The 20675-nt window shown below is 36.3% G+C and overlaps 1 protein-coding gene and 1 pseudogene across 3 annotated transcripts in view; one reads left to right on the top strand and one right to left on the bottom strand.

The window, feature by feature from the left end:
• CCDC73 (coiled-coil domain containing 73) overlaps window positions 1-20675 on the top strand; it is a 180291-nt gene that overhangs the window by 131589 nt on the left and 28027 nt on the right. For all 3 annotated transcript variants that reach the window (XM_058446414.1, XM_058446417.1, XM_058446416.1), the window contains 2 exons: window positions 9098-9208; window positions 15199-15333. In XM_058446414.1, coding sequence (XP_058302397.1) covers window positions 9098-9208; window positions 15199-15333 — 246 coding nt within the window. The remainder of the gene's footprint in view (window positions 1-9097; window positions 9209-15198; window positions 15334-20675) is intronic.
• On the bottom strand, window positions 1864-1989 carry LOC116477605 (U2 spliceosomal RNA; annotated as a pseudogene).

Consider the following 20675-nt stretch of genomic DNA (forward strand, 5'->3'; position numbering starts at 1 on the left):
ACCAGGCCCAACAAATTATGCAGAGTCTGTCATTGAATGGAACCAAATTGAACCTGAGCAATGCAACATTTATTAACATCTCCTCACCATTGATGTTCTATGGCTTATCATGTAACGAAAGTTTTGCCTTCCTTATTTCTCTTACGTGTCCCAAATACTATAGAAGAGGGAAGGAGAGGTGGTATTCTAGCGTCAGACCTCTCCCTTCCTTTAATCCCTTCACCTATTCCAATATAAGACTAGCAAAAAAAGTTTCTCTTGAAGTCCAGCTATTAGCAAGTACTCACCTCCCATCTCCCCTGCCTACTCTATAGTTAGATAACTGGAATTATTTCTCTAATATGTTGAACCTTCTCCCAAGCAACATGTGATATAATTTAACTAGGTTCTTTATGCATAGCTGTTACCAAGAGCATCTTCTAATCCAAATAAATGAGCTGAAACATAGATTTTTAGGCCAAACACAATATTAAAGATCATCTAATCCAACCATTTTGCTTAATGAAAAGAGAGACCCAGGAAATGTAGGCAGTGTGGTTCAAAGCCTCAAAATTAGTGACAAAATCAGGATGAAATCTGTTGTGATTCTAATCCAGCACTATTTCTATAACATAGTGTTAAGATATTTTTCCTAGATCTATGACAGCTTATCTAGCAATTTTGTTAGATCAATTATACTAAGATCATAACTCTTAACTTGCCCCTTCATGAGCTCTAAGTCCAGTACTTACATACTGCTGAATTCTACAGAGCCTATATACAGTTATGTATTTCTCTGAGTTAATGGTGACTATAAATATAATTCCAGGATATTTCGACTGTGGCTACCAATCATTAGATAATCAAATGCCTCTCTTTTTTTCTCTCAAATGCCTTTCTCTTTAACTGCCACAAGTATTACCTGAACCTTGATAGTACATAGAGAAGCTAGATTTTATAAGCTAAAATTTTAAAGTATTGTCAAAAACAGAATTGTCAGCTTTTTATTTTGATAAGTAAAGATATTAAAAGTGCAAACAATACAATCTATCATTACTATCATTTTATGAAAGAGAACATTTTAACATCAAACATATATTAAGGACATAATCTCAGGATAAAGGATAGTCCTTTATAAGAAAAGACATTTGATGACCTTATATTGACATTTTTTGTCTTGGACTAGTGAATGTTTTGTCATGGATCAGTACTTGTCTGCAGACTGGTATCTGAGAACCACTGAAATATAGCATAACAAAATATTAATGTTGAACCGTTGCTGAGGATTATGTTGCATAGATATCTCAAGTGTTTTCTTGAGGAGCATTCTCATTCTACCTGTACTAAAAGGGATCATAACTCTTGATAATGGCCAACTGTTTTTCAGTGCTCTGCAATCATGCTGTCATCTGTCTTACTTTTCTAGTAGTAAAATTTAGAGCATAGAAAGCTAAATTCTCATGATAGGAAATATTTTCTATTGTGATTTAATTATTGTTTAGTCCAGTTGTAAGCATAGTTATGTTCCTATAGTCATAGTATTAACAAGAATAATATACTTAGTTTTTTTATAGTATTTTTTCATAGTATTAACTAGGATCATTTAGTTAGTTTTTGGAAGATTAAAGCATTAGCAAATGGCTTCATTCTGAATTTTCACAATATCAATTTTTTTCAGAGATGGTTTTCAAAAGAGAGAGGCATTTGGATTATCTAAGTTATTGGTAGTTATAGTCAAAAGATCCTGGAATTATATTCACAGTCACCATTAACTAAGAGAAACACATAACTACATATTTATGACTACCATAGGCTCTGTAGAATTCAATGGTACATAAGTACCAGACTTAGAGCTCATGAAGGGGCAAGTTAAGAGTTGTGGTCTTAGTGTAGCTGGTCTAACAAAATTGCTAGATCAGCTGTCTCTGTTATCCAGATGCAAAAATACCCCAAATAATTTCCTAATAGAATATACTATACTTAATCTTAGCCAAAAGGCCAAGAAACAATCCCTGATAGAATATAAACTCCATGGCCCGGCACAGTGGCTCACGCCTGTGATCCCAGCACTTTGGGAGGCTGAGGTGGGTGGATCACCTGAGGTCAGGAATTCGAGACCAGCCTGACCAACATGGTGAAACCCCGTCTCTACTCAAAATACAAAATTAGATGGGCATCATGGCACATGCCTGTAATCCCAGCTACTCGGGAGCCTGAGGCAGGGGAATTGCTTGAACCTGGGAGGCAGAGGTTGCAATGAGCCGAGATTGCACCATTGCACTGCAGCCTGGGCAACAAGAGTGAAACTCCGTCTCAAGGCTGGGCGCGGTGGCTCACGCTTGTAATCCCAGCACTTTGGGAGGCCGAGGCGGGCGGATCACGAGGTCAGGAGATCGAGACCACAGTGAAACCCCGTCTCTACTAAAAATACAAAAAATTAGCCGGGCATGGTGGCGGGCGCCTGTAGTCCCAGCTACTCGGAGAGGCTGAGGCAGGAGAATGGCGTGAACCCGGGAGGCGGAGCTTGCAGTGAGCCGAGATTGCGCCATTGCACGAGATCCGTCTCAAAAAAAAAAAAAAAAAAAACAAAACACAACAACAACAAAAAAAAGAGTGAAACTCCGTCTCAAAAAAAAAAAAAGAATATAAACTCCATAAGGACAGCAACATTTCCACTGATGTAGCATAAAAACCTAAAACAGTGTCTGGCACATCGTAGGAGCTCATTAAATTTTCTTTAATGACTGAAAGATGAACATGAATAAACTCATAGTCTTTCCAAGTTTAGATATTGCCTGGTCAGGACTTCTAGTTAAGCATGTTTAACCCCACGTTACGTATTTTTGAAACTGCAATAAAATGACACTAATATATCCACAAGGACAAGGAAATGGGGAGGAAACAGTAATAGTACTAAAAAGTGGGAACCAGATGGACAATGGTAATTTACTTAGCACAAGAGAAGAAGTAGAAACGAAATCAAAGATGCAGAAATGGTCAAGATTTGCAAGTATCATGTGCCTCTAGAAGTAGAGTAGGCAGCTGAAGCCAGAAACTAAATCTATATAAGAAGCCATTGCAATCCCATATTCTCTTTCCCACCCTGCCCAAGTAGACAGTGCTCCTCTCCTACTTTGCAGAAGATTGGAGGTTTCTGTTGGAGAATCTGAGGAACAGCTGAGGTTTGGGGGGAAGGGGATCTAGTGGTTTGCTGGAGCCAGCTTTTGCCAGTGGGAGCTGGTTGTTAGATATTAAGGAATTTTGTGAACTGGTTGTTAAACCAATGGTAGTTTGAAATTAACTATGATGTGAATATTTAACATGAATGAAAATGGCAAATGCCTCAAATCAGGCTTTTTTTTTTTTTTTTGAGAGCTAGTTTATCAGTTTACTACTACGAGTATGATATTGACAAGAGGTTGGAAGTCTGAATTCTAAATAGTGAGACCTTCCAGCCCAGTATCCTCATTTAGAGGGCAGCTAGCCTAATTCTCTGGCAGAAAAATGGAAGATTCTTTTCAGAGGAAGCTAACCTGCCTGAGAGAAAAGACTACAGCTGCTACAGTTAAGCTTTCCCAGTGAAATAGCTCAGCCAGGTCAATCCACAGTGAAACCTACCATTTGACAAAACTTTCAGCCGGCATTTTAATACCTCATTTTTAAATATGAATAGGTAGTTAATGATTACTGGACATTTGAAGAAAGCCTCTGATATGGTTTAGATATTTATCCACCCAAATCTCATGTTGAGATGTAATCCCTAATGTTGGAGGTGGCTCCTGGTGGGAGGTGTGTGCGTCATGGGGGTGGATTCCTCATGGCTTGGTGCTGTCCTCAAGATAGTGAATGAGGATAGTGAATGATCTCGTTTTCACGAGATCTGGGTGTTTAAAAGTGTGTGGCACCTGCCTGCCTTGCTCTTGCTCCTGCTTTCACCATGTGATGTGCAAGCTCCCACTTCACCTTCCACCACGAGTAAAAGCTTCCTTAGGCCTTGCCAGAAGCAGATGCCAGTGCTATGCTTCCTGTACAGCCTGCAGAACCATGGGCCAATTAAACTTCTTTTCTTATAAATTACCCAGTCTCAGGTATTTCTTTAGCAATGCAAGAACAACCTAATACAGCCTCCAATAGGAAAAACAGACAAAACAAATAGGATAATGAAAAAACCTTGTAGAAACTAAGAAAGTATATTTAGTTAAAGGGAATATGTTAATCTACAAAACAAGAATTTTGAGTTCATAAAGAAACTCAGAGAATAAAAGAGAGCCCTTTAGATAAATATATTAGCAGACATAAAAAGTACAAAGGAAAGGTTGGAAGATAATACTGTCCTCTAAAAAGTAGAACCAAAAGACAAAAAGATGGAAAACAGGAAAGGAAATTGGGGGGTCAGTTCAAGTTGTCTGGTGAGTGTCACAGATACAAGAGAGAAAATAGAGGGAGAGGAAGTGACCAAAGAATTAATACAAAAAAGTCATCCAGGCCTGACAGATGTAAGTTTGTCTTGCCCAATACCAATGCATATCATTATGAAATTTTGTACAACACATAAAGAAAAGATTCTAAAATTGTACCAGAAAGTAGGTCATATACAGGGATTAAGAATGAGAGTGGTAACACAAGGTTTCAGACTTCTCAGTGGCAACACCTAAACGTAGAAGACAATAGAACCATGCCTTCAGATGTTGGGAAAAAATTGATTTCTGAAGCAGAGTTGTATTGTATTTAGCCAAACAAATTGCCAAGTATTGGTAGAATCAAGACATCTTCAGACGTATAGGGTCTCAAAAAATTTACCAACCTATGCCTCCTTTATCAAGAAGTAATAGAATGTTTGCTCTACCAAGACAAGGGAGTAAACCAAGACAGGAAACTATGGGATCTGGGAAACAGGAGACTCATGACAGAACTGAAAAAGGGTATCCTCAGAGATAACCTAATTTGTACGGCTGACAGAGAGAAGTAGGTCAAAATTGTAATGGAAGGATGGATGTCTCCAAAAAACTGAAATCGAGAGAATACCTGAAGTAGGCAGTTTCTTTTAGATAGAGTTATTGGGTGCAGACAAGAAACGATTGATATTGCTAGTGCACTGTTTTAAGAACATGATATTCTTGGTCATTTATTATTACTAGGATACAGACTTGTGGTTTATTCTCCCATATCTTCTCTAAAGTTTTATTTGTTTATCTTCTAAAATACAATATATTATCAATAAAAAAATTTGTAAGAATGTTAAAGTACTAAGCATCTATTATACACACTATAAATATTTAGAAACTACTCTGTTTTATAGTTATGCACCACATAACAATGTTTTGTCAATGACAGACCACGTGTAAGATGGTGGCCCCATAAGATTATAATGGAGGTAAAAATTCCTATCATCTGCTAATATCATAGCCATCATATTGTCATAGCACAACACATTACTCACATGTTTGTTGGTAATGCTGGTATAAACAAACCTGCTGCACTGTCATATAAAAGTGTAGTACATACAATTATGTATAGTACATAATACTTGATAATGATAATAATGACTATGTTACCAGTTTATGTATTTATTACACTATACTACTTATCATTATTTTAGTTTACTTCTTCTATTTATTAAAAAAAAAAAAGTTGGCCAAGTGTGGTGGCTCATGCCTGTAATCCCAGTACTTTGGGAGGCCAAGGCGGGTGGATCACGAGGTCCAGAGTTCGAAACCAGCCTGACCAACATGGTGAAACCCTGTCTCTACTAAAAATACAAAAATTAGCCAGTGTGGTGGTATGCACCTGTAATCCCAGCTACTCAGGGGGCTGAGGCAGGAGAATCGCTTGAACCTGGGAGATGGAGGTTGCAGTGAGCCGAGATCGCGCCATTGCAGGCCAGCCTGGGCAACAGAGCAAGACTTCATCTCAAAAAAAAAAAAAAAAGAAAAGAAAAAGAAAAAGAAAAAGTTAACTGTGAAACAGCCTCAGGCAGGTCCTTCAGGAAGTATTCCAGAAAAGGGAGTATTACGATAGGAGATGAAAGTTCTATGAGTATTACTGCCCCTGAAGACTTTCCAGAGGGAAAATATGTGGAGGCGGAAGACATAATATTGATAATCCTGACTCTGTGTAGGCCTAGGCTAATGTGTGTGTTTGTGTGTTAGTTTTTTTTTTTTATAATATTTACAGTGTCTTTATTAATACTCATTAAAAACTAGAAACAGCACAAATGTTCAACCCAGAGGTCAATGTATAAACAAACTATAGTGCATCCATACAACAGATTACTCAGCAGTAAAAGAGAACCAACTACCGATTCACACAACAAAATGGATGAATCTCAAATGCATTTTGCTAAGTAAATGAAGCCAGACTCAAAAGGCTACATACAATGTTGTTCTGTAAGTCCATTTATAGGGCATTCTACAAAAGCCACAATTAGACAGAAAACAGATTATTGATGGTCAGTGAAGAATAGGGGTGCTGCAAAGTGGCCCAAGGGAACTTTTGGAAATAATAAGACTGTTCTCTATATCTTCTGGGAGTTACATGAACATATGTATTTGTTAAAATGAACAATTGGGGAGGGGAAATGGGAGCTCCTGTTTAATGGATTCAGAATTTCTATTTGAGATGATGAAAAAGTTCTGAACATGGATAGTGGTGATAGTTGCACAACATTGTGAATATACTCAGTGCTACTGAATTATACACCTAAAAATGGTTAAAATGGTAAATTTTATGTTACATATATGTATTTTTAACTTTTGGGTTCAGAGGTACATGTGCAGGTTTGTTACATAGGTAAATTGAGAGTCACATAGGTTTGGTGTACAGATTATTTTGTCACCCAGATAATAAGTATAGTACCTGATTGGTAGTTTTTTGATCTCCCTCCACCCTCAAGTAGGCCCTGGTGTCCATTGTTCCCTTCTTTGTGTCTATATGTGCTCAACGTTTAGCTCCCACTTATAAGTGAGAACATGTGATATTTGGTTTTCTATTCCTGTATTAGTTTTCTTAGGATAATGGCCTTCAGCTCCATCCATGTTGCTGCAAAGGACATGATCTCATTCTTTTTATGGCTGTGTCGTATTCCATGGTGTATATGTACCACATTTTCTTTCTCCAGTCTACTGTTGATGAGCATTTAGGTTGATTCCATGCCTTTGCTATTGTGAATAGTGCTGTGATGATGTGTCTCAGTTTTTGACCAAAAAGCTTAAAAAGGAAAAATATAAAAATTTAAAAATAGCTTATACAATAAGGATATAAAGAAAGAAAATATTTTTATACAACTGTACCATCTGTGTGTTTTAAGCTAAGTGTTATTTCAAAAGAGTCAAAAAGTTAAAAAAAAGTTTTTAAAGTCAACTAAGCTTGATTTATTATTGAAGAAAGAAAAACTTAAAAAAATTTAATGTAGCCTAAGTATACAGCATTTATAAAGCCTATGTTGGTGAGTAATAACGTCCTAGGCCTTCACATTCACTGACTCACCCAGAGCAACGTTCATGGTAAGTACCTTATATAGTTACATGTGTACCATTTTTAATCTTTTATACCTCATTTTTACTGTACCTTTTCTATGTTTAGATATCCTTAGTTATAAAAATACTATTGTGTTACGATTGCCTACACTAGTCAGTGCAGAAAGATGCTGTACAGTTTTGTAGCATAGGAGCAATAAGCTATACCATGTAGTCTACATGTAGACTATACCATTAGTAGGCTATACCATTAGTAGGCTATACCATCTAGGTTTGTGTAAGTACACTCTATGATGTTCATACAGTGACAAAAATCACCTAATGATGGAATTATCAGAACATATCCCTGTCTATAACCAACACATGACTCTATATACCTATAAATTAAGGAACTGTTACTTTTATAAAAATATCTATTTTATCCTGAAATAGAGGCAATCAAAATAGGTATTCATTGGGTACTCTTAAAATGCATAGCTTCTTATGAGCAAGAGGAGAATCTCCATGTTAAAATTGTAAAATTCTTATTAGATATGTTGCCATAATTTTACATAATTTATCTTTGCATACTGATATTCTAGACGTAATTGAGAATTCTCTAAATAGATGGAGTACTATGAATAATATGGAATTCAAATGAGATGGATTTATATATGTAATATGGAAAGTAAGCAAAACTTTTTTTTTTTTAAGGAAAGCAGATGACAGAACAGTGTACAATATGGTCTCATCTGTATTTAAAAATGTATATATATTTTACATACATAGACAATTTCTGGAAAGAAATACAAGAAACTGCTAAAGTGGTTACTTCTGGAGTGGAAAACTGAGAGAATAACTTTACTTTTTTTTAAAAAAAAATCCTTTGGTGTGGCTTGACATTTTTAACCTGAATGTACATAGCTTTGTAAACAACTTAAAGATTCCAGATGTATTAGGCATGTAGGCAGGAGTTCTATCACTGTTTATCTTTTTATAGAAATTTACTTGGATTATCAGCAGACACTGGAAAAACCTAATATTATTGATGACACTGATTTAATAGCTTTAAAAACCTAGTCTTAGAAAACACATGATAGTATTTTTACTCTCTAAGTTTATTTTGTGGGAGGGAGAGTGTGTTAGTGATTCCGTTATGTTAGTTCAATGAAGTAATTAAGTTAATATGGTAAATATTTAAGTTATGCTTAAAAAGTGTTAATTTGAAATTAAAATTAAAATTGTATTTAAGAGTTTTCTAGCCAGTTAATTTCTAAAATAAACAGATAATGGAAAAAATGTTCTGTGGTAGTTAAATTTCTTTAGTAGAGTTAGGCTGGATTGTGCTACATTTCATACTTTTCAGTGCTGTACTTTATATTACCTTTTCAGCACATTAAAACTTATGCAGTGAAACTGAATAATGGCAATGTTTTTATACCCTTTTATATCCATTTCTTTATCATAACCTCCCCCTATTTTCTGTTAGCTAAACTATAAGCACTTTTCCATTAATTTATGAAAATTATTGTTGAGATAGCACATTATCACTGATCTGTATGGCACTTTCAGCATGTTAGAAGCAAAGGTCCAAGCAACATAAAACACATCAAAATTCATTAATGTGGTATTGATTATTTTTTGGATAATTAATTTTATTGCAGACCCTTGAAAGAGATAATGAGCTGCAAAGGGAGAAGGTAAAAGAAAATGAAGAAAAGTTTCTTAATCTTCAAAATGAGCATGAAAAAGCACTAGGAACTTGGAAAAGACAAGTAAGTTTATTAAATAGTAAAATAATAAAATATTTTAAATAGTTTTAGACATTTAAAATAACTATAAACACTAAGAAAATATTGCAAAAATATTAGAGGACTAAAATCAGACACATTTTTTTCTTGGTCTCATATTTCCAAAAAGGTGAATGCTTTTTAAAAGCTAAATTTAATGAAATTCCCTGTAATGCTTTTATGCATGGAAGACCACACAAATACATGTTTGTGTATATATGCATGCATGCATATATATAATTTGAACTCCCATATGTGACAAAGAAAAATTAATTTACTTTTTCATAAAACCATTGCATAGTATTTTAGCAAATGATTAAAATAATTATATATGTACTATTATTAACTGATCTATTTTGCTTTCCTCAGCAGTTTTGTTGAGATATATTAGAGCCATGTTTAGAACATATGTGCAGTAGTTGACTTCTGTAGTATTACCGTTTTATCATATTAACAACATATCATAAGGGTTGTTGTATTCTAAACATAGCTATTTCCTTAAATCACTTTTTTTATTTTATAATAATTTTTAATTCAGCAAGGTAGATAAAATAATAGTGTAAGATGAGGTAAAATCAAATTGTGAAATATAAAGGTTCACTTTAAACATTGGTGGACCCCAAAATTAATTATTCTATGCTAATATCAATTTTAATTGCATTTTAAATTCTTTTTAAATAAATGACAGAGTAGAAAGTCACTATGAGTTTATGAAGCTATATTTTGGGAAAGTATGATTATGTTTTAGACTATTGTGCTAATTATACTATACAATATATTATAGTAATGGATATCTAAATACCAGCTTGATAATATTTTCTGTAGATTATTTTGTTTGATTCAAATTATTACATAAGTAACTCCTGATTTGATTCATTTGAAACTAACTTTTTTTTTTTTTTTTTTGAGATGGAGTCTCACTCTGTCCCCTAGGCTAGAGTGCAGTGGCTGGATCTTGGCTCACTGCAAGCTCTGCCTTCCGGGTTGACGCCATTCTCCTGCCTCAGCCTCCCGAGTAGCTGGGACTACAGGCGCCCGCCACCACGCCCGGCTAATTTTTTGTATTTTTAGTAGAGACGGGGTTTCACCGTGTTAGCCAGGATGGTCTCGATCTTCTGACCTCGTGATCTGCCCGCCTCGGCCTCCCAAAGTGCTAGGATTACAGGCGTGAGCCACCGCGCCCGGTTGGAACTAACATGTTTTCTTAATTTATAGTTTGGAGACATCAAGTCTTCACTGATGGTTTTGCTAAGGTTTACTTAAATCTAAGAAAAGTTTTGTATTTAATTTTATCAGAATACTAAAAAATCCTTAATTGGTATACTAGTACAGTTTATCATTAGGCAACAAGCATAGTAATGTTCATTTTAGCATCAGTTAATCTACATTTTATCCATGTACCTTCTTTTCATCCCCAGTGTTTAAAAGCCCATGGAAATGGTGCTATCAGGATAAGGAAAACTGTTTAAGTGAAAAGGAAATATAAACTTAAATATGCCAAACACGCAAAAAAACCCCAAAAAGATCAGTTTAGCTAAGAAAATTAAACATTCATTTTCTCTGAGACTACAACTGTGCTCCTCTCTCAAGAAAAAAAAAGAAAACTATTAAGAAAAATAAGCAGTTTCACTGGTGAGGCCTCAATCTATAAATGTGGATAAAGTCGGTTTTATCTTAGAATTTTTAAGTTCTGCAATCATTTTGCTTCCATTATGCTTTGGTACTCAACAGAATATAGATAAGTAAGAAAAAGCTGCCTTGGTTCTATAAGAGTTTTCTTCAGTGGGAGATCACATTTACTTTTTAATTGTATTTCTATCTGTAAGTTTTTCACCATTCTTGAGTGAAGGGCAATAGTAGTGTGGCTACTGAGATTGGATCAAGACAGGTTAAAAAAACAAAGATACTGATAAAAATAAATTGGAATCACATAAACTGCTGTTTCATATTTGGTCATTCAAAAAAATAAACAGTGAAAGAAAATACTATGCTAATAAAACTTGCATATTATTAGATAGCATATTTAAAATTCATTGAAATATTAAAAATAACAATATTATGTGTATCTTTTTATTTTGACTAGATATATAACCAATGGTTGTTATATAGACAAAAAGACAATAAGTGAGAATGTTCAGAAATTAGGGAAAGGGAGGTCATAAAAAGAATTCAATTTGGCCGGGCGTGGTGGCTCACGCCTGTAATCCCAGCACTTTGGGAGGCCGAGGCAGGTGGATCACCTGAGGTCAGGAGTTCAAGACAAACCTGGCCAGGATGGTGAAACCCCGTCTCTACTAAAAATACAAAAATTAGCTGGGCATGGTGGTGGGCACCTGTAATCCCAGCTGCTTGGGAGGCTGAGGCAGAGTATTGGTTGAACCCAGGATGTGGAGGTTGCAGTGAGCCGAGATCGCGCCACTGCACTCCAGCCTAGGCAACAGAGTGAGACTCCATCTCAAAAAAAAAGAAAGAAAAAAGAAAAAAGAATTCAATTCACAACACTTATTGAGCATATACTATGTGTTAGACACTATTTTAGGCACTGGGTTTTCAAAGATGCCTAAAATACAAGGATTATCAAAGAGCTTACACTCTGCAGGGACAGATAACTATGGCATTAATCACAATAGTGCAAGGTACTTTTTAGCATTATTAACAAAGTACTGTGAAAGCACAAAATAAATCATTTTCTTTAGCTGGGCTGGAGAAAGTTTTAGAGAAAAGATGACCCTAGAATTTGGCTTCGAAAAATGAAATAGGATTTTTTTGGGGAGAGTTGGGGGGAAGATGGAGTCTTGCTCTGTTGCCCAGGCTGGAGTGCAGTGGTGCGATCTCGGCTCACTGCAACCTCCACCTCCCGGGTTCAAGCAATTCTCCTGCCTCAGCCTCCTGAGTAGGTGGGACTACAGGTGCATGCCACCACGCCCGGCTAACTTTTTGTATTTTAGTAGAGATGGGGTTTCACTGTGTTGCCCAGGCTGGTCTCGAACTCCTGAGCACAGGCAACCCATCTGCCTTGGCCTATCAAGGTGCTAGGATTACAGGCGTGAGCCACTGTGCTGGGCTGATGAAATGGGATTTAAGCATAAGGTTCCCATCTCCACCCTTCCCATTCCATCCTGTTGGCATTTCATTTAAAAAAGAACAGAACAATTGGCTGGGCGCGGTGGCTCATGCCTGTAATACCAGCACTTTGGGAGGCTGAGGTGGGCGGATCACGAGGTCAGGAGATCAAGACCATCCTGGCCAACATGGTGAAACCTCGTCTCTACTAAAAATACAAAAATTAGCAAGGCGTGGTGGCACGTGCCTGTAATCCCAGCTACTTGGGAGGCTGAGGCAGGAGAATTGCTTGAACCCGGGAGTCAGAGGTTGCAGTGAGCCAAGATCGCCACTGCACTCCAGCCTGGCGAGAGAACGAGACTCCATCTCAAAAAAAAAGAATAGAACAATCATGGAGGCATGAAAGTCCATTTTCAAGGACCATGAATAGTCTGCTCTGAATTAAAAATGGGATGTGTGAAATGTGACATTGGAATATAGGTTGAGATCAGCTTTTGAAGACTTCCTTACTAGGAGATTAGAATTTAAGTAATGGGAAGCCATTGAAGGGTTTAAAACAAATAAGTGACACGGGCAGATTGTGTTTTAGAAAAATAATTCTTACAACAGTACGGAGGATGGCTGTGTGGAAAGAAATCAATAAAAAGAATGTTGTAATAATCTAATCATGAACCTATGAGTGTGTGAATTATGACAGTACAACAATGAAGAGGGATAGATACAGGATGAATTTTGGAAGTAGACTTGGTATGGTTAGTGACATTTTATATATAATGGATATTGGGAGGGGAAAAGACATCAAATATTCTCAGGTTGGTATAACTCATAGAATGATAATATCATTAACTAGCTTAAGGAATGTAAAAGGAGAAGCAGATTTTGTGGATGAAAATAATGAGTTTAATTTGAGAACTGTAGAATTTATGGTGCTTTCAGGACATCTAGCTTGAAGTGCATACTATCCATTTGGAGATGTTAATCTACTCCTAGGAGAGAGGTTGGGGAGGAGATATAGATTTAAGATTTATTAGCATATAGGTGAAATAAGATAATCTGTGGAAAGAGTGGAACACTTGAAGGAAGAGTGCTTAAGAAGAAAGAACCTTGGGTTTCTTATCCCAGGAGCCAAGAAAAAAGAAGAAAGAACCTTGGGAAAAGCCAACATTTTGTGAGTGGTGTGTGTGTGTGAGAGAGAGAGAGGAGAGGGGTGTGTGTGTGTGTGAGAGAGAGAGAGATGGGAGAGGGGTGTGTGTGTGTGTGTGTGTGTGTGTGTGTGTGTGTGTGTGTGTTTGGGGGCAGGAGGGGAGAGGGAGCCAGTAAGAAAGGTAGGAGGATAAAGAGAGAGTACTAGCATGGAAGTCAAGAAAGGAAGCTGTTTCAAGAACAGAGTAGTCAACATGGTCAAATGCTACAGAGCTATTAAATGATGTGAGACTTGGAAAAAATCCTTTTGCTAATTTGCAGGTGATATTTGAGAAAACAGTAGAACAATGAGGGCAGAAGTCAGGCTATTAAGGAGTGATGGGAGGTTAGAATTTGAAAGTAGCAAGTATAGACTTTATTTTAAGAAATGAGAAAGACAGGGCCAGGCTCGGTGGCTCATGCCTGTAATCCCAGCACTTTGGGAGGCCGAGGCGGGTGGATCACAAGGTCAGGGGTTCGAGACCAGCCTGGCCAACATAGTGAAACCCTGTCTGTACTAAAAACACAAAAATTAGCTGGTGGTGGTGGAAGCCTGAAAGCCCAGCTGCTTGGGAGGCTGAGGCAGAAGACTCGCTTGAACCCAGGAGGCAGAGGTTGCAGTGAGCCAAGATCACGCTACTGCACTCCAGCTTGGGCGACAGAGTGAGACTCCTTCTCAAAAAAAAAAAAAAAAAAGAAAGAAAAAGTAGGACAGACAGAGGAACTGAATCAAGGAGGAAAAATATTAGGAATGTGAGTAGAGCATATTTGTAGGCTGACGAGAAGATGCTGATGTAGTGTGAGAGATTGAGAATAGACAGAAGAAAAGAGAAAATTCCTAGAATTAGGACTTAGGAAGACAGGAGAGGAAGGAATGAAGAACACCTGGAGAGTTTAGCCTTGGAAAAGAAATACCTTGCAGAGATAGATTTAAAGATGATTAAAAATATATGAAATGAACAAAGTAACATGAGTTTACATCTATTGGCCTCTATATAGGGCTTTGTAGAGGAATATTAATTATAAAAATATTAGGAATAGTAATTATAGTATTTATAATAAGGAATATTACAAGCACTAGTGGAATTTGTGGTAGGAGTTTTAAAATTGTTCAAGGGAAACTTTTATAAGAAACTTTTAAACTTTTATAAAACCATAAATATACTTTTCCATGACAAAAGGATATTTTTCTCCCCAGTGGAACTTACCTTGTCTCATATTTGAGGCTTCTGTGAGAGTACTCCTTTCCCCCAAAATAAAGTTTATGAAATTTTATAGGGAGTGAAAGTCTAGTTATGTCTTATTATGTCTCATTTATGAATTTAATTTTTTTGTTTTTTATGAATTTGAATAAATTTTTTTATGAGACCAAGAGGTAGTTTAATATTGTCATTAAGGACACAGTCCTCAGATTTAGCTTTGGAATTAAATCCTCACTGCCATTTTGTGTCTACTTGATCTGGGACAATTACTTAACTTCCGTGAGCCTCACATTTCTTACCTGTAAATTGGGCATAATAATACCTCACAGGGTTTTGATGAGTATGCAATTATGCTTATTAAGTAGTCAGCCCAATTCAATAAATGGTGGCTCTTAATATTAGTAATGACTTTGTGATTGTTTTGATTCTTTGACTATTTCCTGAAACTGTTGTTAATGAAATATTTTCAGACGAAACATATTTATATACTTGATATACTTGTTTATTCTGGTTCCTTTTTTATAATAGGCTGAAGAACTTAATGGAGAAATTAATAAGATTAAAAATGAATTATCATCCCTTAAAGAAACTCATATTAAGTTACAAGAACATTATAACAAATTATGCAATCAAAAAACGTTTGAGGAAGACAAAAAGTTTCAGGTAAAATTTAAGTATGTTGTGGGGTACAAACTATCAAAGAAATTAAGGCTGTCACTATGATTTTTATCCCTGTTTTATACATTAAGTTTCTCAACTTTAAAAAAATGAGTATATGCATGTGGTCTCTAATCCATTTTTAGTTAATTTTTGTATACAGTATGACATAAGGATTGACGGTCATTTTTGTATATGAATTTCCAATTGTCCCAGCACAAATATTTGTTGAAAATACTATTTTCTCTCCCATTGTACCTTAGTACTTTCTTTGAAAATCAGTTGATCAAATATATGTGGGTCTATTTCTCGACTCTTTATTATGATCCATTGATGATATGTCTATACTTAAGCCAATACAACACAGTCTTTATTAATGTAGCTTTTAAAGAAGCTATAAAATGTAGCTAAGTCCTTCAATATTGTTCTTTTTCCAAAAAAACTTTTTTCTATTCTAAGTCCTATATTTTCTTATCACTTTTAGAATCAGTGTCTCAATTTCTGTTTTAAAAGTGTGTGGGGTTTTATTTGGCATTGAGTCTTCCAGTCAATGAACATGGTATAGCTTCCATTTATTTGGATATTTTAAAATGTCTCTCAGAAATGTTTTGTAGTTTTTATCATATAGGTCTTGGAAATTTTAGGTTAAATTTATTCCTGGATATTTTATGTCTTGGGATCCTAATGTAAACAGTACCTAAAATTTTTATGATTGTTCATTGCTCATATATAGAAGTACATTTTTTCAAGACAAGGTCTTACTATGTTGTCCAGGCTGTACATGAACTCCTGGGCTCAAGTGATGCTCCCACTTCAGGCTCCTGAGTAGCTGGGATTACAGGGGTGAACTGCCATGCCCAGCTTAGAAGTACAATTGGTTTTTGTATATTGACCTCATTTTTAAATTAAGTTATTGTTATAATAGTTGTTTTCGTTGAACTTTGGGGGTTTCTATAATATATGATCATGCTGTCTGCAAGTTTAAGACAGTTTTACTTTCTTTCTGAAAAGCTGTATGCTTTTTCTTTTTCTCAATTTATGCACTAGCTAGGACCCTCTAATCTAATGTTGAATAACAATTGTGAGAGTGGGCATGCTTGCCATATTTCTATCTTAAATGGAGACTAGTCTTTCACCATTTCTTATCATTTTAGCTATATGTTTTTGTTTATACTCTTTATCAGTTTGAGAAAGTTTCCTTTCATATCTGGTTTGCTGAGCTTTTATCACAAATGAGTTTTTATCATGAATGGACATTAAATTTTGTCAAATGCTTTTTTCTGTGTCTATTAAGATGATTGGGTTTTTAAAAATTCTTTTCATATTAATTATATCAATTGATTTCCAGATGTTAATCTGCATCCCTGGGATAAACTTGAGTTGATCATAATATATTATCCTTATTATATATGGCTGGACTTAAATTGCTAGTGCTTTGTTAAGGATTTTGTATTGATGAGGAATGTAAGTTTTGTTTGTTTTTTCTTTGCAATATTTGAACTGGTTTTTGCGTCAAGAGTAATACTGGTCAAGTAAACTCAGTTGGAATATATTCCTTTCAATGTATAGAGTTGGTATGATTTCTTTATTGAATGTTTGGTCGAATTTACCAGTGGAGCTATGTAGACTTTCTTGGTGGGAATATTTTAAATAACAAATTCGGTATTTAAATTATTTACAGGGCTATTCAGATTCTCATTTCTTCTTATGTTGGTGTGCAGGAAAGAGTTAACATAGCACCCCTGTGAATGCTGTACTTAGAAAGACCTCTTAGTAAAGTTGGCCCCTGGCTGATGCCTGGAAACTTGAATTTTGGGAGGATTCTCACCATTTCCTGACAAGAGTGGCTCACTGTACCTAAACTGTTAGTACAAACAATGTGGTTTGTTCTGAACAACTGCTTTCTTTCTGGGATTCTAGAATTTTGGCACATGCTACATAGAGGGTACCTGCATGAACAGCAACCTCCCCCAAAATACTTTGGGCGCTGAGTCTCTAATGAGCTTCCCTGGTAGACAGCAATTCACATATGTTGTCACAATTCAATGCTGTAGGAGTTAAGCTTGTCTTATGTGACTCTACTAGAAGATGACCTTTGGAAGTCTGGTTTCCTCCAGACTGCAACTCGTGTGCCTTTTCCTTTACCTATTTTTCTTTGTATTATTTCTCTATAATAAATATTAGCCATGTGTATGGGTATATATTGAGTCCTATGAGTCCTCCTAATGAATCTGATTTGGGGTGTTGTGGGACCCCGAAAGAGCCAGTTGGGGTAATTTTTATCTTTCAAAGAACTTGTCCTTTTCATAAGTTGTCAAATTTATTGGCTAGGGTTGCTCATAATATTCTCCTATTATTATAGTCCTCTAGGATCAAATTGATGCCCCTCTGTCATTCTTGATATTCGTAATTTGTATCTTCTCTTTCTCGCTCTCTGTTTTTCTTGATCATTTAAGTTAGAAGTTTTCAGTTTTATTGATCTTTTCAAAGAACCAGGTTTTGGGCCAGGTGCAGTGGCTCACTTGGGAGGCTGAGGCAGGGGAATCCCTTGAACCTGGGAGGCAGAGATTGCAGTGAGCCGAGATCGTGCCACTGCACTCCAGCCTGGCAACAGAGTGAGACTCCGTCTCAGGAAAAAAAATAACAAACAAAAAACAGGTTTTGGTTTCATTCATTTCTCTCCCATGTTTATTTATTTGCTATTTCATGGATTTTTGCTATTAATTTTCTTATTTCCTTTACTCTGCTTACTTTGGGTTTAATTTGGTTTTCTTCTAGCTGCTTAAGCTTGAAGCATAGATTATTTATCTTTCTTCTTTTCTAATATAAGCACTTAAAGCTATAACATTTCCTCTTAGCACTGCTTTGGTTCCATCCCACAAATTATGATAGGTAGTTTTTTCATTTTCATTCAGTTAAACTATATATATATATAAATATATATATATATTTAGTAAAGTATACACAACGTACGCACACACATATAAACGTGAAGCAAAAACTGACAAAACTGAAAAAAGAAAGATAAATTCACAGTTGTAATGAAATATTTTAACATTCTTCTCCCACTAATTGATAGAACAAGTATACACACATACACACACACAATCGGTAAGGATAGAGAAGACTTGGACAATACCAACCAACTTGACCTAATTGACATTTATAAAACATTCCACCAACTGGCCGGGCATGGTGGCTCACACCTGTAATCCCAGCACTTTGGGAGGCTGAGGCGGGTGGATCGCCTGAGCTCAGGAGTTCGAGACCACCCTGGGCAACGTGGCAAAAGCATGTTCCTATTAAAATAGGAAAAATTAGCCAGGCATGGTGGCACACGCCTGTAGTCCCAGCTACTCGAGAGGCAGAGGCACGAGAATTGCTTGAGCCTCGGAGGCAGAGGTTGCAGTGAGGCAAGATGGCACCACTGCACCCCAGCTTGGGCTACAGAGTGAGACTCTGTCTCAAAGAAAACAAACAACAAAAATAAACCTTCCACCAGCAGCAGAACCAACAGCAGAACACACATTCTCTTCAGCAGCACATGAAATATTCACCAAGATAGGCACTATACTTGGCCAAAAAATAAGTCTTAGTACATTGAAAAGGATTAAAGTCTTACCTAGAATGTTCCCTGACCACAACTAAATTAAATTTGAAGTCACTAACAGAAATATATTTGGAAAATTCTCAAATGTTTGGAAATTTAACAACATATTTCCAGTGGATCATACTCATACCCATATCCATGGGTCAGAGAAAACCTCACAAGAGAAATCTTAAAATTTTTGAGCATGGACAGCATGGCAAAACCCCATTTATATATCTCTATGTCTGTCTATCTATCTGCCTGCCTGCCTATATGTCTATCGAAAGAAAGGCAGGATCTTGCTCTGTCACCCAGGCTGGAGTGTAGTGGTGTGATCACACCTCACTGCAGCCTCAATCTGCCAGGCTCAAGCAATCCTCCCACCTCAGCCTGACTATGGGTGCACACCACCACACCAGCTAGCTTGCTTCTAACTTTCTTCTTTCCTTCCTTTCCTTCCTTCCCTTCCTTCCCTTCCCTTTCCTTTCCTTCTTTCCTTTCCTTTCCTTCTTTCCTTCCCTTCATTCCTTCCCTTCCCTTCCTTCCCTTCCCTTCCTTCCCTTCCCTTTCCTTCCTTCTTTCCTTCTTTCCTTCCCTTCTTTCCTTTCCTTCCTTCCTTCCCTTCTTTCCTTGCCTTCCTTCTTTTCTTTCCCTCCCTTCCCTTCCCCTCCCTCTCTCTTTTTTCTTTTCTTTTCTTTCTTTTTGTCTTTCTTTCTCCTTCCTTCCTTCTCTCTCCCCCTCTTTCTCTCATTCCTTCCTTCCTTCCCTCCCTCCGTCCCTACCTTCCTTTCCTTGCTTTCCTTCCCTTCCTTCCTTCCTTCCTTCCTTCCTTCCTTCCTTCCTTCCTTCCTCCTTCCTTCCTTCCTTCCTTCCTTCCTTCCTTCCTTCCTTCCTTCCTTCCTTCCTTCCTTTCTTTCCTTCCTTCCCTTCCTTTCCTTTTCTTGATGAGGTTTCACCATGTTGCCCAGGCTCAAAATATTTTAGGATTTTTCTTGTGGTGTCTCCTCTGACCCATGGGTATGAGTATCACCCATTGGAAATATGTTGTTTAATTTCCAAACATTTGAGAAAATTCCAAATATCTTCCTATTAATGATTTCAAATTTAATTTGGTTTTTGTCAGGGAACATTCTAGGTAAGACTTTAATCCTTTTAAATGTACTAAGACCTATTTTTTGGCCAAGTGTATTATCTATCTTGGTGAATATTTCATGTGCTGTTGAAGAGAATGTGTGTTCTGCTGTTGGTTGGTGGAATGTTTTATAAATGGCAATTAGATCAAGTTGGTTGGTATTGTCCAAGTCTTCTCTATCCTTACAGATTGTGTATGTATGTGTGTGTGTGTTCTATCAGTTAGTGGGAGAAGAATATTGAAATCTTTAATCATAACTGTGAACTTATTCCTCTTTTCAGTTCAGTCAGGCTTTGCTTCATGTGTTTGTAAGTCCTGTTATTAGCTATATGATTTATGATTGTTATGACACATTTATTGTTCTGATTTCCTGATTGACCTTTTTATCATTATGAAATATCCATATTTATCCTAGTAATATCTCTTGTCTTAAGGTGTGTTTTATCTGATAATAATATAGCTAGTTCATCTTTTGATTAACATTTGTATTATATATCTTTTTCATCTTGTTACTTTTTTATGGGAGTAGTCATATTGCATTTTCTTATGTTGAATTATAACATGAGGAAATCTTTAATGTTCTCTTTTTTAAGAACTGTTGATTGTATTTTGTTACTGTAGTAAAAT

The sequence above is a fragment of the Hylobates moloch genome, unplaced genomic scaffold (genome assembly GCF_009828535.3).
Source record: "Hylobates moloch isolate HMO894 unplaced genomic scaffold, HMol_V3 SCAFFOLD_11, whole genome shotgun sequence".
Lineage (NCBI taxonomy): Eukaryota > Metazoa > Chordata > Mammalia > Primates > Hylobatidae > Hylobates > Hylobates moloch.